This window comes from Anomaloglossus baeobatrachus, chromosome 1 (assembly GCF_048569485.1).
Source record: "Anomaloglossus baeobatrachus isolate aAnoBae1 chromosome 1, aAnoBae1.hap1, whole genome shotgun sequence".
Classification (NCBI taxonomy): Eukaryota; Metazoa; Chordata; class Amphibia; order Anura; family Aromobatidae; genus Anomaloglossus; species Anomaloglossus baeobatrachus.
Window position 1 is genome coordinate 111236063 of NC_134353.1, and position 20043 is coordinate 111256105.

At 46.3% G+C, this 20043-nt stretch overlaps 1 protein-coding gene across 1 annotated transcript in view; it reads right to left on the reverse strand.

Moving 5' to 3' along the window:
* RELL1 (RELT like 1) overlaps window positions 1–20043 on the reverse strand; it is a 93851-nt gene that overhangs the window by 34185 nt on the left and 39623 nt on the right. The window contains exons 2-4 of the mRNA XM_075346954.1: window positions 11221–11454; window positions 7913–7987; window positions 1618–1693 (exon numbers count right to left, since the gene is read on the reverse strand). Coding sequence (XP_075203069.1) covers window positions 1618–1693; window positions 7913–7987; window positions 11221–11454 — 385 coding nt within the window. The remainder of the gene's footprint in view (window positions 1–1617; window positions 1694–7912; window positions 7988–11220; window positions 11455–20043) is intronic.

Consider the following 20043-nt stretch of genomic DNA (forward strand, 5'->3'; position numbering starts at 1 on the left):
TCGCTGGTGAGCTGTCAAACAGGCAGATCTCACCAGCGACCAGTGACCAGCCACCAGCCAGAAGCGACACATGGAAGCGATGCTGCGCTTGCAGGGAGCCGACGTCTGGAAGCTGCGGACACTGGTAACCACGGTAAACATCGGGTATAGTTACCCGATATTTACCTTGGTTACCAGCGCACACCGCTTAGTGCTGGCTCCCTGCACTCGTAGCCACAGTACACATCGGGTTAATAAGCAAACCTTTGCTTATTTACCCCATGTGTACTCCGGCTACGTGTGCAGGGAGCCAGCACTGGCAGCGTGAGAGTGGCGGACGCTAGTAACTAAGGTAAATATTGGGTAACCACCTTGGTTACCCGATGTTTACCTTGGTTACAGCTTACTGCAGGCTGCCAGATGCCGGCTCCGTGCGCATTCAGATCGTTGCTCTCTCGCTGACACACACAGCGATGTGTGCTTAACAGCGGGAGAGCAACAATACAAAAATGAACCAGGGCTGTGTGTAACGAGCAGCGATCTCACAGCAGGGGCCAGATCGCTGCTCAGTGTCACACACAGCGAGATCGCTAATGAGGTCACTGCTGCGTCACAAAAACCGTGACTCAGCAGCGATCTCGCTATGTGAGAAGTACCCCATAAGCTTAATGAACCCCCGGACTACCTAAAGATAATTCTGGGGCCGGATAAGAACCCACACAAGGGAAACAGGCATGCATTATTTTGGCCTACTCTGCATAAGTGTCCTATAATAGTAATATATAGGAAACAACCTGAAAACCATTGTACCATCCCTGGCTTTCACCATAAGGTTGTAATCCCCAAGGATTGTGCTGATGAGACGGGGTCCCACCTCATACAGCCCGTGATCAGGTTACTATCACCCAGACGTATTTTGGTCAGTAATTGTAATGCAAATCAGTAGAAAAAACTACAGAAAAAAGCAGAATACTGGGAATACTTGTTTTTGAGTCGCTCCAGGTCTTTGCTTCCTACTAAGTGTGAAAGTGACGAAAGCAGAACTATTCCCAGTGGATGATCATTTTTCAGAGCAGACGTCAGCTCTGACCAAATAGTAAAGGCTGTCGCCAGTCCACAGCCTCTGATTGGCTGCAGCATTTGTGTGACAATATCCCATGATTGCCCCGAGACCCGGAGCAACATCACCGGAACAGTGCCGATCCAGGACGAGAGTATACATTTTACTTATTTTACTAGAGGGATTCAGCAATTTAAAGCAGTTGACCAAGTAGAAAAAAACACCTTTAAAAGGGATTTTCCCTCACAGAAATTTCTGTGATATTAGTAATACATGCTGTTCTTTACTAATTTGGTGGCGTCCAAAGGACCCAATAATAAAGCAGCTGGTCGAGGGCTGTGTATTCACTTTAATACAGATGTGCTGCAGTTTTCTTGGTGGTGGGTGGTACCACTAACAATTCTAGATGGCGCTCTTCTCACCAGGTCCTTTCTAGCAGGATGCCAAGCAGTTATAGAGATTGTCACTCCCCCAAACCCTGCTCCTGCATAGTGGGAGTCGTTACCAGTTTATGAGCATATGGTACAGATAGACTTAGCATCATACGCACCGTATTCTACAGTTACTGATGATCTTACCTTTCTGGGTCAAACAGGCTGTTGTCTCCCATCCCTGACGTGTCCGCGACCATGGCTTTCAGAACGTCAGCATTTGCTGCAGAGACAAATCAACTAATGTTATAAAACGACACCAATAAATGCAGACACCTACAGGGTCTCCTTACAGAATACACGTGCACAGCCTGCGATGTTCAGAGGAGCAGACCCCAGTGCTACATATGTAAGCGTCAGTACAATCACCTAAGGGCAGCACAAAGCCAGGAATATAATACGTGTGCGACTTCTACGCTCCATTATAGCATCCGCACCGGCACAAAGGGAGAAGCTCCAATAACACATGAAATAACTGTACTTTTCGCAATCCACAAAGAAGAAATTCCATCAGAATTGTTATTGCATTAAGTTTCCCACATACCTATATAATAATGATATGTGAGTGTATGAATATACTTAGCGACAGCCATTTTCTCCAGTGGTGTTCCAGTCCCACGTGACGCTCCTTTGGGGCAGAGTTGTGTGGGGCAGAGATACTTCCTTCTACATAAAGCTGTGAAACCTCAAAACGAGACTCTATAGACTTATAGAGAGAAAGCGACTTCCAGGTGACAAACTCCTGTGTCAGCCGCTTAGCCTGTTTGCAGGTCACATGGGAAAGAAGAGCACCGGAGCACCGCCGGAAACTGGGGAATACAGCAATCAGCAGGCATAGTAATACACGTACACATAACGACATAGCCATGAAGGACAGAATTTCTTCTTTAAGGAAAGTTCTACACATGCAAGGAATAAACAGACAAGCTTCCGGCAATTCTCCACTCACCATCACAGCAGAATAAGATCATAAGAAGTTCTTCGTACAGGTAGGTGTATGAATACATGCGACCATCACTTCTAGGTGACAGAGATGGAAGGTACAGGTCCGAGTCCTCTGCGTCTACAGTCACCAAGATGTAGGCAGGGTGAGGCGATGTCAGAGAAAGCTTTACCCTGGGAGAGTAGACACAAGCGTCACTGTCCCCTCACTCTGCCACCAAATGAGCTACACTATGGGCAGACGATAGACAGTGTGCCAACAGGCAAAGTAACATCAGACGGGAAAGGCAAGGTGCAGGGACACTGACAAGGGGATGAGCAATTTGATATCTGCTTCCCTGGTCTGCCATCTAGTCTGGCCCTCCCTGGCAGCCGGTCTTCAATTCTCAGCCTGGTGCCTCCTTTGCTTACTAGACCCTTCAACAAGGCCTAGCAAAGGCCAGAGGTGCCCAGGATGCTGAGGGCAGAAGACCGGAGGAGATATTGCTCCTCTACATCACAGCAAGTGTACCGTCACGTCCTAGCCGGCGAGGATTATTTATACCAGAACACATATCAGACCATATTGGATAACACAGCATGAGTGAGAAATGCGCTCATTGAGCAGCTTTAAAGGAGTTATTCACTACTTTTACATTGATGGCTACTTACTATCCTTAGAATAGGTCATCAAATGTCTGATCGGTCAAGGTCCGACACCCAGTCCCGCTGCCAAGCAGCTGTTTCTACTGCAGCCAGAGACAGCAGGGAGTCGGATATGCTCAGTTCTGGAGCTGCCCTGATTTCCGACAATGCCCGCAGTTGGATACTGCACATCCACCTCATACTGATTTGAATGGCAGGCAACTGTGCAGAAGCCAGACGTGGCAACTATCGGAAGATGGAGCAGCTCCGGAACGGAGCATTACCTGCTGCCGCCGGCACAGAGAACAGCTGACTGGCGGGAATATCGGACCCTGGCCGATCAGACATTGAGGCCATCAGTGTTAGGCCGGGGCCACACGGGGGACTAATTCGATCTTCACATGACACTCGGCTCACGCTGGCAGCACAGCGGGAGCTGAGTGTCATGCAAGTGTCACTGCGACTGAGGTCCGATCAAGCGATCGGACCTCAGCTGCGGTGGGCGGGTCGGCACTGAGGAGGGACGGGCCGGAGCTGAGGAGGGGCGGGCCGTCGCTGAGGAGGGGCGGGAGGGATTTATCTCCCTCTCTCCTCCGTAGCCTGCTATTGCCATTCTCGCACTGCACTCGCGGTACACCGGTGTACTGCGAGTGTAGTGCGATTTCTCTCTCGCCCCATAGACTTGAATGGGTGCGAAAGAAACTTTAGAGCTACAAGGACCCCTAGAAGTGAACTGCTTCAATACAAACAAAAAGAGGAAAATAGTCGAGTACCTCTGGTGGTGACCTACAACCCACAGCTTGAGGTACTGAGAAAAACGGCCAAGAAACTTCACCACATTCTACACAAGGATAACCGGTTAAGAACAATATTTAAAGATCCTCCATTGCTATGCTACTGACAACCTCCTAATTTAAGGAGCATCATGATCCGAAGCTCAATGCCCTCAGACACAACAAGAGGAACTTATCCTTGCAATGTAAAGAGCTGCAAAACCTGCTCTCATGTAGAGACCAAAGACCGGATACAGATCCCTAACACACAGAAGGACTATAAGATTCCTGGGACATTCACATGTTCCTCTTCCAACGTGGTGTACTATATCCTGTGCACTATATGTCCTATTGGGGGCCTCTATGTTGGAGAAACAGGATAGAGACTAAAGGGGGCTTTACACGGTAGCGATATTGCTAGCAATTTCTAGCGATAGCGACCGTGTAAGTACCCGCCCCCGTCGCATGCGATTGTTTGTGATCACTGCCGTAGCGAACATTATCGCTACGCAGCGTCACACATACTTACCTGGTCGGCGGCGTCGCTGTGACTGCCGAACAATCCCTCCTTCAAGGGGGAGGGACGTTCGGCATCACAGCGACGTCACCGCAACGTCACTAAGCGGCCGGCCAATGAAAGCGGAGGGGCGGAGCTGATCATGATGTAAACATCCCGCCCACCTCCTTCCTTCCGCATTGGGGCCGGCGGCAGGTAAGGAGACGTTCCTCGCTCATGCGGTGTCACACATAGCGATGTGTGCTGCCGCATGAGCGATGAACCACAACGCTAAACAACCCTTACCGATTTTTGACTTTGGGACGACCTCTCCATGGTGAACGATTTTCACCATTTTTGAGGTCGCTGGTAAGTATTACACGCTGCGATATTGTTAATGAGGCCAGATGTGCATCACTAACAATGTGACCCCGACGATAAAACATTAACGATATCGTAGCGTGTAAAGCCCCCTTTAGAGCAAGAATGAGATCTCACTGCCACACAATTACAGACAAAATAACCCATTTACCTGTGGCCAAACATTTCTGTGCTCCAGGACACAACATAAACCACATGAAAGTTGTCATATTAAAAGGCAACTTCAGATCACAGAGCCATAACAGGGTCTGGGAATACAAATTCATTACAATGTTTAACTCTATGGACATAGGACTCAATCTGTCAGGAAGATTTATGACACTACAGAATCTGAGGAGTCTGCTCCAGAGACTGAAGGCACCAGGCCTCTGATCCTACATGGATATTGGGACAATAAAACTCACACCACTAATCAAAGCTAATTAAGGATTCATTTTCTAAGGGGTACTTCACACACAGCGAGATCGCTACTGAGATCGCTGCCGAGTCACGGTTTTTGTGATGCAGCAGTGACTCATTAGCGTTCTCGCTGTGTGTGACACTGAGCAGGGATCTGGCCCCTGCTGTGAGATCGCTGCTCGTTACACACAGCCCTGGTTCATTTTTTTATTGTTGCTCTCCCGCTGATAAGCGCACATCGCTGTGTGTGACAGCGAGAGAGCAACAATCCTGAATGTGCAGGGAGCAGGAGCCGGCGCCTGACAGCCTGCGGTAAGCTGTAACCAAGGTAAACATCGGGTAACCAAGGTGGTTACCCGATATTTACCTTCGTTACCAGCCTCCGCCGCTCTCACGCTGCCAGTGCCGGCTCCTGCTCCCTGCACACGCTAAGCTAAGCGGTGTGCGCTGGTAACTAAGGTAAACATCGGGTAACCATACCCGATGTTTACCTTAGTTACCAGTGTCCGCAGCTTCCAGACGCCGGCACCGTGAAAGCGCAGCGTCGCTTGCACGTCGCTGCTGGCTGGGGGCTGGTCACTGGTCGCTGGTGGGATCTGCCTGTTTGACAGCTCACCAGCGACCATGTAGCGACGCAGCAGTGATCCTGACCAGGTCAGATCGCTGGTGGGATGGCTGCTGAGTCGCTAAAGTGTGACGGAACCCTAAGCTCAGTGTTTGTTTATTTAAAATGTCCTTTTATTATGCCATCCCTCTGCTCTGTTTGTGCATATATTTGTGTTTCTTCAGATATTTTGTCATACCATGCCTGATGAAGGGACCCGAGATGTCTCGTAGGCTTGCTTTGTAACATCATTTTATTTTAGCTAGCCATTAAAAGGTATCACAAGTACAAAAATTTTAATTTTGTTTCTCTCACTGAGAGCAATCAATCAGAAAAACCAGGATCGCATTACACCCGCAGCATGCTGCGATTGTTTTCTCGGTCCGATTAGGGCTGAGAAAATAATCGCTCATGGGTGCTGGCACATAGACTAATATTGGTCCAAGTGGAATGCAATGTTTTATCAAATTCCACTCGCTCCGATTTTCATGCCGTGTGGCTTAGGCCTTAACGTACCAGTACAAGCTCAACCTACAGAGTCCAAACGACTGAATTGGCCTTAATGGGTTAAGCTTTACGGACAAAGATCAGTATTTTTTTTTCAAGGAGACCTTGAGGGGGTAATTACTTTGATACACAATGGAAGAAACAATCAATGTCTAAGTAAACATACAAAAAAGTTAATCATTGACATGTCCCAGTGCAAAAATGACCACCTTGGGAGCTTTACCCACTAAGAATAGGAACAAATAGATGGAAGCTTAGGAGGAAATGTTTCAGGAACAGGAAGAACCAGCAGAATACCCCTCATACCATAACCCTGGGACCTATCAAATATTCACAGCAGAAATCAAACAAAATAGTGAAAATGCAAAGTAGTATGTACGCCGGGAGCGACTGTACGCTCGTACATGTGAGTGCACTGACTGTATAATTGTAGTTACACATAAGTGACCATACACTGTATTAAGGAGAATTTGTCAACCATTTTTTTCAGCAATTGCAAAAAATGTAAAGTATTACTGTTTCCATCTTTAAAAAATTTTGTTTAATGGCATAAATTATGAAAAATAATTTAACACTTTGATATTTTCAACTTTTAAACACTAGGGGGAGCTGCTGCTGAAGTCCGCCATGATAACCAGTGTACTGCTAGCTCGCCTTATGACTGCTGTAAAAGTGGGTGGGATCTGCTCACATCTGTCTGACATCACTCCTCCCTTTCTGGCTGCTTGCAAAAGGCAAAGGGAGGATAAAGTTAAGGATCACTGTAAACACAATGGATCCAATTCATCAAAGCTTCTACGCCAGGAATCTACTGCAAAAGGCTTTGAAAAGTTCCAACTTTTTGGCAAGTCTCAAAGATGCACTAAAAGTTATAACTTGGGTGACGTTAGGGAGCTGGGGCGGCATCTGATATCCAACAAATCTTCCTCCAGTCTTCAACTGGCGAGGCCGAAGATACACGGCTCAGCAGACTGCATCATCTATGGTGGGTTGAGATACATGGCTCTGCTGAAAAGTCTCATTTAGATGTCTGTAATGCAGGGAGGCTTTACACTAATTCAGTGGTGTCAGTGTGCAGAGCACAGCAGGCTGGCTGCTCAGATCCTTCCAGTAGTGAGCACAGCTCCGCTTCTGTTATCGGTGTGCTGTTCTAAGTTGTCCTCCTGACTTCCTGCCTGTAGGCGGGCGGGTAGACAGACATACACACACACAAACATACCTGGGTGATTTTGCAGGCAGGAAGTCGGGAGGACAACAGAATTGGAGCTACCCCACCAGCACATGCGCAGTAGATGCAATGGGGGGTGAATGAACGCAGGCTGAAGAACACTCTACTGCACACGTGCAGGATTTAACAGCTGTGACTCTGTGAATGTGATGCGGAGAAGAGGTGACAGGAAGGATAATGAAGCTGGGAGGTGGGAATTTCTTACAGGGAAGCAACCGCTCAGTAGCCGAAGCACAACGCCCAGTAGCCTGGTGGGAAAAACTGCATATAGCGATCTAAAGTAATATTTGTGGAATAAGGCATCTACTATGAGACATACAGGTAAGACTACTTTCAACATACTATTACCTGCATGCCCATAGTAATAGCTTAAAACGGTCAAAGGGGGTGACAGACTAATAGGAAGTTGATGTCAATTGGTAAAAAAAAAAACAAAAAGAAAAATCAAACAGTCGTCGTAACCTGTAATACACATCTGCTTTACATACCTTCATTTTTCATGATAAAGCTCACAATCTGTCCAACAGTATCATTGTTTGTGTCCACAACGCTATCTTGCAATTCTGGGAAAACAAAAAAAAAAAAAAAAAATAAGCAATTACATAAAAAAATAATAACAACATGCATAAATTGTCTGATAGAACTCAAAATCTATCTGCTAAGGAACAAGCACCAAGGCACCGCCGACGCTTGTTATAGAAATCGAGATTTTCTGCTGATCTGAGGTCGTGGTCGTCACACATAAGACTGGCGGCAGATGGCACAGAAATAGGCAGAGTATTCCAATGATCTGCAGATTAATGCCCAATTCCTGTGCTAACCCCCCATACACACTGCACTGATGTCACCCAACCTGCCGATGTTGGTCTACAGTCCTGTGTCAGGCTGTTCCCAACAGGTGATGTCAAGGGAGAAAAGTATCCGACAGGTTGGACTGATCTTCATGTTCTCCTAGAGATAATCATCAGCCACAAGAAATGTCTGGCAGGGGAAATCCCATAGAGAACACCGGTGCTGAGCATTCCTGTGCATGGGGCACTGAGGGTATAAGGCACAGCCTGCACACTGAGTATCGGAGCTATTAGGCCTCTTGTACATCGTACTATATGAGCAGTATTTTGCAGAAAAGGATCCACACCACAATATATTATTCAATTATGCTTTTTCTCTGTGTAGTTTCTCTAGTTTTTGTTAAATGTATAATAGTGACCCAAATACTGGTATGTGAATGTGACCGTACTGATAAAAAAGGAAGACTTATACCTTGCCCAATTACCACTCGCAGCCAATTATCACGAGAGAGGTATGCGGGATGCGGCTCCATCATAAAAAACACACCGCTATATTCAAACGGATTATTCCTTGTTGTGGATTTTGTAGACCCTTGTGGCCATTACAATAAAGCAAAAGAGTAAAAATCCATTTAAAAGCCCCGACCACATTCACGGAGAGGGATCATGGCCGCCTCTTGGCTAGGACCCGGCTCTTGTGTTACTTTTATTAGAGAATGATTGTGCCAAGTCTTCATTCAATGAACCATTTTTGTGCCATAACCCCAGAAAGCCTGCAAATATAATGGATCACATTCAGGTCATTGGGGTTTTCACAAACCAGTGCACGAACGCTAGAAAATATCGGTGCAGATTCTTTCTGAAAACACAAAAACCAGTGGATTAGGCCGGCTCGGGGTAAAGGCCGGCTCGGGGTAAAGGCCGGCTCGGGGTAAAGGCCGGCTCGGGGTAAAGGCCGGCTCGGGGTAAAGGCCGGCTCGGGGTAAAGGCCGGCTCGGGGTAAAGGCCGGCTCGGGGTAAAGGCCGGCTCGGGGTAAAGGCCGGCTCGGGGTAAAGGCCGGCTCGGGGTAAAGGCCGGCTCGGGGTAAAGGCCGGCTCGGGGTAAAGGCCCACTGAATGTGTAGATATCAATGTGTAATCCCTTGTTCCCTGTAAAGTGATTGGCAGCGGATTATGGATTAGTTTACATCTGTACAAAAGGGCCTTTAAACGAGAACTAATTGACTTATTACAAGGTCAGTAGGTGCTGTTTTGGGCAGGAAATCTGCCGGTGTACTGCCTTCAGGCGCCTGCAGCCTTGTGGAATCCAACGTATACGATGGCAGCGAAACCGTGCAGAAGAGGGATCTGCAGGGTTAGGCTATGTGCGCACGTTGCGTAATTACAAGCAGTTACGCTGCGCTTTGTAGCGCAGCGTAACTGCATGCGTCCTGCGTCCCCTGCACAATCTATGGAGATTGTGCAGGGGCCGTGCGCACGTGGCGTCTTAGAGGGCAGTGCTTCGGCTGCTGCCCGAAGCGCGCGTTCTAAGAATTGACATGTCACTTCTTCCGTGCGCTTTGCCGGCAACCCCTGCTCTGTCTATAGCAGGAGCTGCAGGCAGAGCGCACGTTCTCTGCCGGCACCATGAGAACGGAGCTTTTCAGCTGCGCTCTGAAGCGCACCTTTTAGGTGCAGTGTAGAGGGCACACGTGCGCACATAGCCTTAAACGTTACAATCCTATACCTTTTTTTAATAGACATTTATATTGCAGGATGAAGAGGCAGTGCAGGCAGATGTCTCGTGTGATCCACTTGAGCCTCCTTGAAAATTAAAACTTTTTAGCCACTTGTCACACAGAGACACAACCCCCTTCACACATGATAGAGACTCTGCACGCATCTCTCATCGCATCAGCCATGTGGCCAAACCAGTTTACAGGCTGCAACAATAAGGAAACGGCAGCCGTGTCCTCCCCTCCCCAAAGCCACTAAAGATACAGCACATCCCCCCCCCCCAGACAGAGCGTGGAGAAGAGGAAACAGCATGTGACGTCCAAACGTGCTTGTGTAAAGGCAGCGACTGTGCCCAGGCAGGGACGCCATGGATTGCATTACTAGTAGGTAATCAATTTAATGTACAATATACAACAGGTCATAAAGAAAACTCAAACTATCATAAAAAGAGTTCCAGCCATAAAGGTATTGACTATACAAAACACAAGGCTTTCCTCAGTGGTTGTTGGAGTGTTTTTTATATAAAAAAAGTTTAGTTTTACCGCCTTTTTATTTATTTTTTGCGCTACACATTAGGTAGCACATAGGTCTCAAAGTTTACCCTTAGAACCATGGAAATTGTCAGAAACTGAAATAAGTAAAACAAAACAAAAAAAAATAAATGGTACTTTTCAGTTTAATATCAACTACATCCACACAGCAGATTCAGACTAATAATAGGGGAAATTCTCAGCAAAGTGATTCCAAAGTAATCATAAAAGCTGGCCACTGATGACCATTAGGCTATGTCCGCACGTTGCTTTTTACCTGCTTTTTTGCTGCTTTTTCAACTGCAGCGTTTAATGCCAAAATGGATGTGTTCTGCTTTTCAAGCAAAGTCTATGGGAATTTGGGTTTCTTGTCCGCACTATGCAGTTCAAACTACTGCCTTTTTGTTGCAGAACTTTGGTCAAAAACTCAGCTTTGCAGTGCAAAACCCAAATGGCAAAAACAATTGTGTACCACGTGTGCAGAGTGAGAATTGCAATAGCCGGCTACGGAGGAGAGGGAGATAAATCCCTCCCTCCCCTCCTCAGAGCCGGCCCGCCCCCTGCAGCGGAGGTCCGCTCACACGGTCGGACCGCAGTCGCAGGGATTCTAGCATGACACTCGGCTCCCTCTGTGCTGCCAGCGCGAGCCGAGTGTCATACGAGCATCGCAGTAGTGCCCCGTGTGGCCCCGGCCGAAGTCTGAGCAGGACGCATCCTGAAAGAGACCGTAATAGTCTGATCATCTACAGCCGCACTTACCGATTCTCTCCCCGGTGATTTTCTCCTCCACCTCTGGCTCTGCTGCAGTAGTGCAGCGATATCCTTTCTTCTTAAGTATATGGCAGATGAAGACTCCTAGCAGACCCATGATGAAGAAAATAGGAACCAAGTAGAAGGCCACATATTCCGGATGGCCGCCAGAAGGGGAATTCGGGGAGTCACTCGTACTTGGCTTGGCTGCAGAAGGATTAATGGATGGCTGAGAATCTAAACCTTTATAAAAAAGAAAAAAAAGGAAACTATTAAGAGTGGAAAATATGAAAAAGAAAGAAAAGTTAAATATCCCCCAACAAAGTAAAGAAAAAAAAAAAAAAAAAAAAAGTCACCAGATGAAGGAGTTTCTCAGGCTTTGTATACAGATGATATAGTGCTCAAGTCATTGCTGCTCAGCTCCTATAGGAGGTCAGTCACTGGGATCTGAGCCACCGCACCCAGTAGTTGGCCGCTCACCTCCGGAGCTGAGGAAAGGTAATCAGTCTGGGTGTCGGGTGTCAGACCCCCACCCATACAATATTGATGACCTACTCTACGGCCCCACATATGGTCGATTTTTTTTTGTGTGTGTGTACAAGATGGACAGATTTTGATGATTGCTTATCTACTTTTCTTCCATTTTTGGTCTGTGTCGGTTTTAATCACTGTGGCATCTATTTTTCTTACATGCCAAAAACAGAAATTTCCCAGCGTCTCCTATACATTACAATATAAGGCCTTGTGCACACGCTGCTTTTTTTGCTGCGTTTTGGGTGCAGTTTGTGGTTCTAAACTGCATGTATGACCTTCCCCTGCAAAGTCTATGAGAAATCCAAAAGGCTGTGCGCACATTGCTTCTTTTTTCCTTGCAGTTTTGGTTACAGAAAAAAGAAGCAGCATGGCACTTGTTTTTCCCTGCGTTTTGTCATTTACAATGTTAAAAAAAAAACGTAGGGGCAAAAACGCATCAAAATGTGGCAAAAATGCAAGGTTTTTTGATGCTTTTTTTTGACAAGAGGTGCGTTTTTCACTGGAGAAACAAAACCGCAGTGTGCGCACTCATGTCATCACTGACCAATTGAATGAAATCGAAGATTTGGATCTGTAAATCAGATAAAAATTAAACATGACTCCATTTTTTTTTTATAGTTACTTGATACAAAACAAACAGCTCCATAGACTATAATGGGTACATGCTACATCAGTGGGACAAAAAAAAACACACATGAAACCCAGACATGTAAATGGAGCCTAAGGATGGGTCATAAATATTGAAAGCCTGGAGACCCCTTTGAAGGGAATATGCTTTCAGGTTTTTGCTACCCCATCAGGGAGCAAAATGTTGAGAAACACCCTGATTCCAGCAATGTGTCACTTACTGGGCTGCGTGCTGCAGTCCTGATAAAATCACAGCTTTATCTGCTGCAGATCTATGTGTTCTCTGAATGCTGAGCTCTGCATAACACCGCCCACTACCATGATTGACAGCTTTCTGCCCATGCACAGTGTACACGGAAAGCTGCCAATCAGTGGCTGAGGCGAGGTCATACAGAGCTCATGAATATGGAGGACTACCTGGCAGCAGATTTACTAGTCCTGTAGTGATAATCTCCTGCTAATAAAACACAGATCTTAATCAAAACTACAGAAGCAGACCAGTAAGTGACACATCACTGAAAGCAGGGTTTCTGACTGTACATTATGCTGCTCTCAGTTTAGACAGCAAAAAACTGGTAACAGATTCTCTATAATGGTTGTCAGGCCTGATTTTGAAATCCCCCTAGTCAACAATCTCAAGAATTACTAGGGAATACATGGTCAAATCAGAAGCTGAAACCACTGGCTTATAGCCGTGTGAAAAGAGTAGCATTAATGCAACACGACCCATAAACAAGAGTGCCGTCATTTCTGGAGACAGATCTTTTCTGCTAACCGCATAGGACCCCCTTAATTAAAGTCATAGGTGGTAAATAAGACGGTGAACACGGCACACATGGATACATGAATTTGGTGTCACTTATTAGGCAAAACAGACAAATCCCTATTCCGTTCTCCACCATGTCTGACAACCGCTCTTCTACAAACAGCGGCACTGATTATGGGGGGCCAGCCCCTAGATCCATGCTGTCAGCGGGAGATTACAAATAGCGATACAGTAATATAAACCTCTACAATGCAGAACACAAGAGAACAAGACACTACACATCAGGAACAGAAAGGATTTATCCTTAAGGCAAATCCTACTACAAGTCACAACCAGGAAGCTTCATGACGAGACATGACAGGTGATGTGCGGTGTGATATCTGAGGTAAATGCTTGGTCAGACCCAACCAAAGAATCGCATGGACCAAATCTAAAATTGCTCTGCTGACCCTGTCCCAGACCACACAGCAAAGCCGAAATGTGAGCCACAGGAAGCGGGAATTATTCTTTACATTTTCAGACTGTCTTTTCTTTCCGCAAATCTTGGGCTCGCAGGGGCATGTTGTTAATAGGGCTCCATAGCAAAAAAAAAATTTACCAAGTCAAAAAACTGGTTTTCCTTTCTTTATAGTATATCAGCAGGGAACGTCAAACTGTGATACGCTACTTCATACAGTGAAACAAACCAGGCACACCGACTATACCAGCCCAGAGTATAATAAAGGGCATTTCTGGGAGTATGGGACCTTTGATCTCCATTTCACAAGTCACCTTGGCTGCTTTCCTCATTCAGACAATGTGTAAGTACCACTCACACCCAGTATACACGGAGGATAAGAGCAGGAACCACTGTACACAATACAATGTGACATCTCAGTGTCATGGAAAATGATCCCTCGTGAGAAGTGAGTGATTCACCGGTCATGAGTGGATGAGGGGTGAAGCTCCGCTTTCTAGAAACAATGTGGACGTCTCGGGTTTGTGGAGGTGGAGTGATAAGGCCGCTCCGCTGCTGACTTCCCTCCTGAAATATCAGTCACTAGCAGATATCCGGCTCATGGAAACCCCTACATACAGCGAGCGAGGAGAACCGTCCACATACCACCATTACCACTAACAGTTATGTTAAATACAACCTTTCCAAGCCAATAATGTAATGTCTATATTATATTCCAGTACATCTAGCTATAGAGGGGTATTATAATGATTGCTTGTAGCAGGGTTACCTTTGTGCCAATTCATCAAAGTACTACATGATGTTTGATGACTTTAGTGCATCTCTATATAGAACAGAAATGGATGTGATAAAAAAAAAAAAAATCACTAAAAGGCTATACAAAAGTGGAGTGCAGATCCAGGACACATACTGAAGAAGTACAAGATATATAGACCGATATTACCCCGAAAAACTGACACTGGGTATACCCAAATAAAAAATGCAGCTAATTATGCTGTTTGAATGTCAATATACATGAAGTAGAACAAAAGGAAGGGACCTGTCAGGTCCAATAAGCACTGAGGACCATGAGCAGTTCTGAGTGCATATTTCTATTCTCTGCATGTAATAGCACAGCTAAGGCTGCTTTCACACTACGCTTTTTTAGCATGCGTCATGAACGTTTTTTTTTTAACGCAAAAACGGATCCCGTGCAAATGCGTTTTCATTTCAATGCATTTGCGTGTGTTATAGTGAGGATCCAGCGACTTGCAGTTTTTTAACATTTTTCAATGTAGCGTTTTTGAGCTGCGTCCAAATACTAAAAATTGCTGGATCCTGACTATACTGCATGCAAACGCATGTGAACGCTGGCATGCTGATAGACAGGATCCTGCTTGCTCTACTGAGCATGCCCAGAAACCAGCCTTGGGTGATCAGTCTCTCTCTCCCCCTCCCTCTCCCCCTTCCTCCCTCTCTCCCTCCCCCCCTTCCTCCCTCTCTCCCTCCCCCCCTTCCTCCCTCTCTCCCTCCCTCTCTCCCTCCCTCCCTCCCCCCCTCCCTCTCTCCCTCCCCCCCTCCCTCCCTCCCCCCCTCCCTCTCTCCCTCCCCCCCTCCCCGTCCCTCCCTTCCTCTCCCTCTCCCCCTCCCCCTCCCTCCGTCCCCCTCCCTCCCTCCCTCCCTCTCTCCCTCCCTCTACCTCTCTGTCTCTCTCCCTCCCCCGCCTGAGAGCTGCGGACACTCGTAACCAAGGTAAATATCGGGTAAGCAAGCAAAGCGCTTCTCTTAGTTACCCGATGTTTATGTTGGTTACGTGTGCAGGGAGCCTGGTTCCTAGCAGCTGCAGACGCTCGTAACCAAGGTAAATATCGGGTATCCAAGCAAGTTACCCGATATTTACCTTGGTTACGAGCCGCCGCAGCTGTCAGATGCCGGCTCCCAGTCTATCACTTTCAGTTCCACTGACTCCCGATCACATGACTCCAATGCCCGCCCATAAACTTAAAAGTGACAGGATCCTACAAAATGACATGCGTTTGCATGCGATTTTTTTGCTGTAAAAGCAGGATCCGCTTTTACAGCAAAAAAACGTTCATGACGCATGTTAAAAAAAACGTAGTGTGAAAGCAGCCTAAATAGATCTTCAGAAAAAAGTGTTTCTAAAGATCCTTTATGATATGCTAATGAGTGCAGGGACTAGTCGCATAGGCATTAGTTGATGCGCTCATGCCGCCCTCTTAGCATGTTAGCAAGCCCACAGGTGCGCGCAAACATGCTATTCAATGCCCACTGTCCAGCTTCATCTGCGGTGATGTGCGTACCTGTGTCCTCTGTCATCGCTTTAGACGCCGGGCAGTGCGTATGATCAGAAGTCCCAGCACTTCTGGTCACGAGCACTATGAAGTCAGGTGTACGTGTCCTGGCTTCAGAGAGGTCTAGTGCGCCTGACCGGAAGTGCCGGGTCTGCTGATCATGCGCATTGCCCAGTGTCTAAAGCGATGACAGCGGCCACAGGTACGTGCGTCACCGCAAATGATGCTGCATTGAGTAGCATGTTAGCACACCCACAGGGGTGTCCTAAGATGCTAAGGCTATGTGCCCACGCTGCGGAAAAGTTGCAAAATTTGCCGCGATTTTTTCGCAGAAATTCCGCGGATTTTTAAAAAATCCGCAGTACAGCGAGTCCCCAGCCATTTCTATGGCATTTGGGAACTGCTGTGCCCATACTGCGTTTTTTTCCTTAACAGAAATAATGCGGATTTCCCTGCAGCATGTGAATTATTCCTGCGGATTTCTCTGCAGGGTCCTATACTTACCTGCCTTGATAGAAGACACCGAAGTCACTTCCTCCGGTGCAGAGGAGCGCGGTGGAGCCAGGCACAGGAAGGAAGAGGTGGGCGGGGCCTGCACGAGCTCCAGTCATGTGACAGCCAGAGCTAGTGCAGGCCCGCCCACCTTCTCCTGCACAGTGCAGACACGGCCGAAAAGTGAAGTGCTGCGTGATGGAGGTAAGTATGAACTCCCCGATCACTCCAGCACTTGTTCTGCATTGAGGATGCAGTGCCGAAGCCATGGTACTGTATCCTCACTGCAGAATGACAGCAGCATATCCACAGGACATTCCGCAATACAACCGCAGCATGTAAACAGACAAAGTTGTGCTGCGGATTTCTGGGAGCTCCTGCGAATATATCCGCAGGACACTGTCCCCGTGGGCACATAGCCTAAGAGGGCGGACTACTAGGGGGATATAACCCCCTTGCGACTAGTCCCCTCACTCATTAGCATAAGATATAAGATCTTTAGAAATAGTTTTTCTAAAGATCTATTTATCTATGCTAGTATATACAGGGACAGTTAGGCAGGGAATAGCAATATACACCCAGAACTGCTCGTGATTCATTTTGCATATTGCACCTGACAGGTTCCCTTTAAAAATGTCACAGATGTTAAGAAAACATATGCAAAATGACTGATCCTAAGGACAGAAGTGTGGGGAGGGGGTGATAAGCATGTGAAGCCAAGCAAGTGATTACACTCAGATGTAAATAAATACTGAGCAAAGCAACATCTACATGACAAGACACATTAAACCATATGATGGGAGCAAGATGATAAATCAATATTGTGGGAATAATCACAGGGCGATGACCAGAAGCAGACACAATGTGCAGTTAGAATAGGCTCCATCTTCAAGCCACATAGGATTTTGTGACCACCATTGTATATCATGTTGGGCCTAATGAAGGATTTTGTAAAGGCAATGGATAAAAATGTCAAGTCTCTCATTGATACATTTCCAAAGTTGAGTGAAGCAGAGATAAGCGAAGGAGTATACGGATACTTTCACACATCAGTTTTTTGGCATCCAGCACAATCCGGCGTGTGCCTGATGCAATGGATACAGCGCAGAATATGAAAAAAACAAATGCACCTGATCCTTTTTTAATGGATCTGGTATACCTGATCCATCAAAAAACGGATCCGGCGCATCCGTTTCGTCAGTTTTTTGCTGGATCCTATTTTTTTTCCAATACATTGGAGCATGCTCAGTTTACAAAAACGGATCCAGCGGCCGCATCCGTTTTTTGCCGCATTATGCCGGATATGGCGTCCATAGGCTTCCATTGTAAATCATGCCGTATCGCGCCGCATACGGCGCAATGACGTTTTTTGTCAGAGACAAAAAACGTTAGAAGAGACGTTCCATCCGGCCGCCGCATTAGCCAATTACGACGGATCCAGCAAAAGCTGGATGCAACACAAGGCCATCAGGCACAATCCGGCGCTAATACAAATCAATGGGGATAAAACAAATCCGGCGTCGGATCAGTTTTATACGTTTTTTTCCGGATTGTGCCTGATGGAAAAACACTGATGTGTGAAAGTAGCCTTACAGTAGTTAGTCCTCAGAGTGTAAGCTTCTTCCAGATGAGGAGTCTACATTTGTTGCAAGGCAAGGAAAAGACTGCATGGGTAGCATTCGCGTTAATGGGGATACATTTTTGGGGAAACTCAAGACCAGATAACTATGAAGAGTTGGTGAAAAATCTCTTCAAAACATAAGGATCTTGGCTGTAACATGTCTGTAACCCCTTCACCACCTTTGACGTACATTTATGTCAAGGGTCATGTCTCTACCTTTGATGTGGGTTTTCCCTGTACATCAGCTGATTTAATCAGCTGTCTTGTGCCTCGGTGGATTGGCGATCTGGCCACAGCTGTTAAGTAGTTTAAGGGAATCTGTTCCCAGGTTTTTGCTCCTCCATCTGAGAGCAACATAATGTAGAGACAGAGACCCTTATTCCAGCAATGTGTCACTTACTGAGCTGTTTACTGTCATTTTGATAAAATTATGTTTTCTCTGCTGCAGATCTAGCAGTTATACAAAGCTCATGAATATACATGACTACCTGCAATATGTCAAGTAGTCCTGTAATGATGATCTACTGCTGACTAATCAGTGATTTTATCAAAACTACACTAAGCAGCCCAGTAAGTGACACATCGCTAGAATCAGGATCTCTGTCCCTACATTATGCTGCTCTCAGATTAGGTGGCAAAAACCTGGTGACAGATTCCCTTTAAATCTCACTGCCAATCTCGGACAATGGGATTTAACCCCTTAACGACCCATGACGTACTGGGTACTTCATGGATCGTGTGCCGTTAATCCCCGCCCCCTGCCCTGGGCAGGCGGCGGCAATCCGCGCACATATCAGCTGTTTTCAACAGCTGACATGTGTGCCTGCTAGCCGCGGGTGGAATCGCTTCCACCCGCGGCCATTAACCCCTTACATTTCGCTGCCAAAATCTGGCAGCAATATGTATATGGAAGCCATGACAGTTACTTACCCCGCCCCCACCGTAAGTCACGTGACATGATCACGTGACTTTCGGTGGTTGCCATCGTAGCACAGGGTCTTGTGATGACGCCTGTAGCTACGAAGTTTCACTTTCGTTTTCACCTGGCTCGGAGCAGGGTGAGACAGGAAGTGACTTAACTGCTGTTTACAGCTGTTTAGCTGTGATCAGCAGATAGATAAGAGCGATCGGATTGCTGATCGCTAAAGCCCCCTAGGGGGATTAGTAAAATAAAAAAAAAAGTAAAAAAACAAGTTTTAAAAAACAAAAAATAAAAAAAACCTAAAAGTTCAAATCACCCCCCTTCCACCCCTTTGAAAATTAAAAGGTTAAAAAAATAAATATAGACACATTTTTGGTATCGCCGCGTTCAGAAATGCTCGATCTATCAAAATATAAAATCAATTAATCTGATCAGTAAATGGCATAGCGGCAAAAAAATTCCAAACGCCAAAATTCCGTTTTTTGGTCGCCGCAAATTTTGCGCAAAATGCCAATAACAGGCGATCAAGACGTAGCATCTGCGCAAAAATGGTACCGTTAAAAACGTTAGGTCGAGACGCAAAAAATAAGGAGTCACTGAGTCTCAGATCCCGAAAAATGAGAACGCTACGGGTTTTGCAATATGGTGCAAAACGTGCGCCACTTTTTTTGAACAAGCTTGTGAATTTTTTTTAACCCCTTAGATACAAGTAAACCTATACATGTTTGGTGTCTACAAACTCACACCGACCTCAGGCATCACATAGATACATCAGTTTTACCATATAGTGAACACCGTGAATAAAATATCCCAAAAACTATTGTACAATCACACTTTTTTTTGCAATTTTTCCGCACTTGGAATTTTTTTGCCATTTTCCAGTACAATATATGGTAAAACTTATGCTTTCATTTAAAAGTACAACTCGTCCCGCAAAAAACAAGCCCTTATATGGCAAGATTGACGGAAAAATAAAGTTACGGCTCTTGGAAGAAGGGGAGCAAAAAACAAAAACGCAAAAACGGAAAGTGCCCGGGGGCTGAAGGGGTTAAAATGCATCGGCATGGGGTGCATCAGTCCCCCTTCCATTGGTGCACCCGTGACGTGATTAAGGGGCAGCGA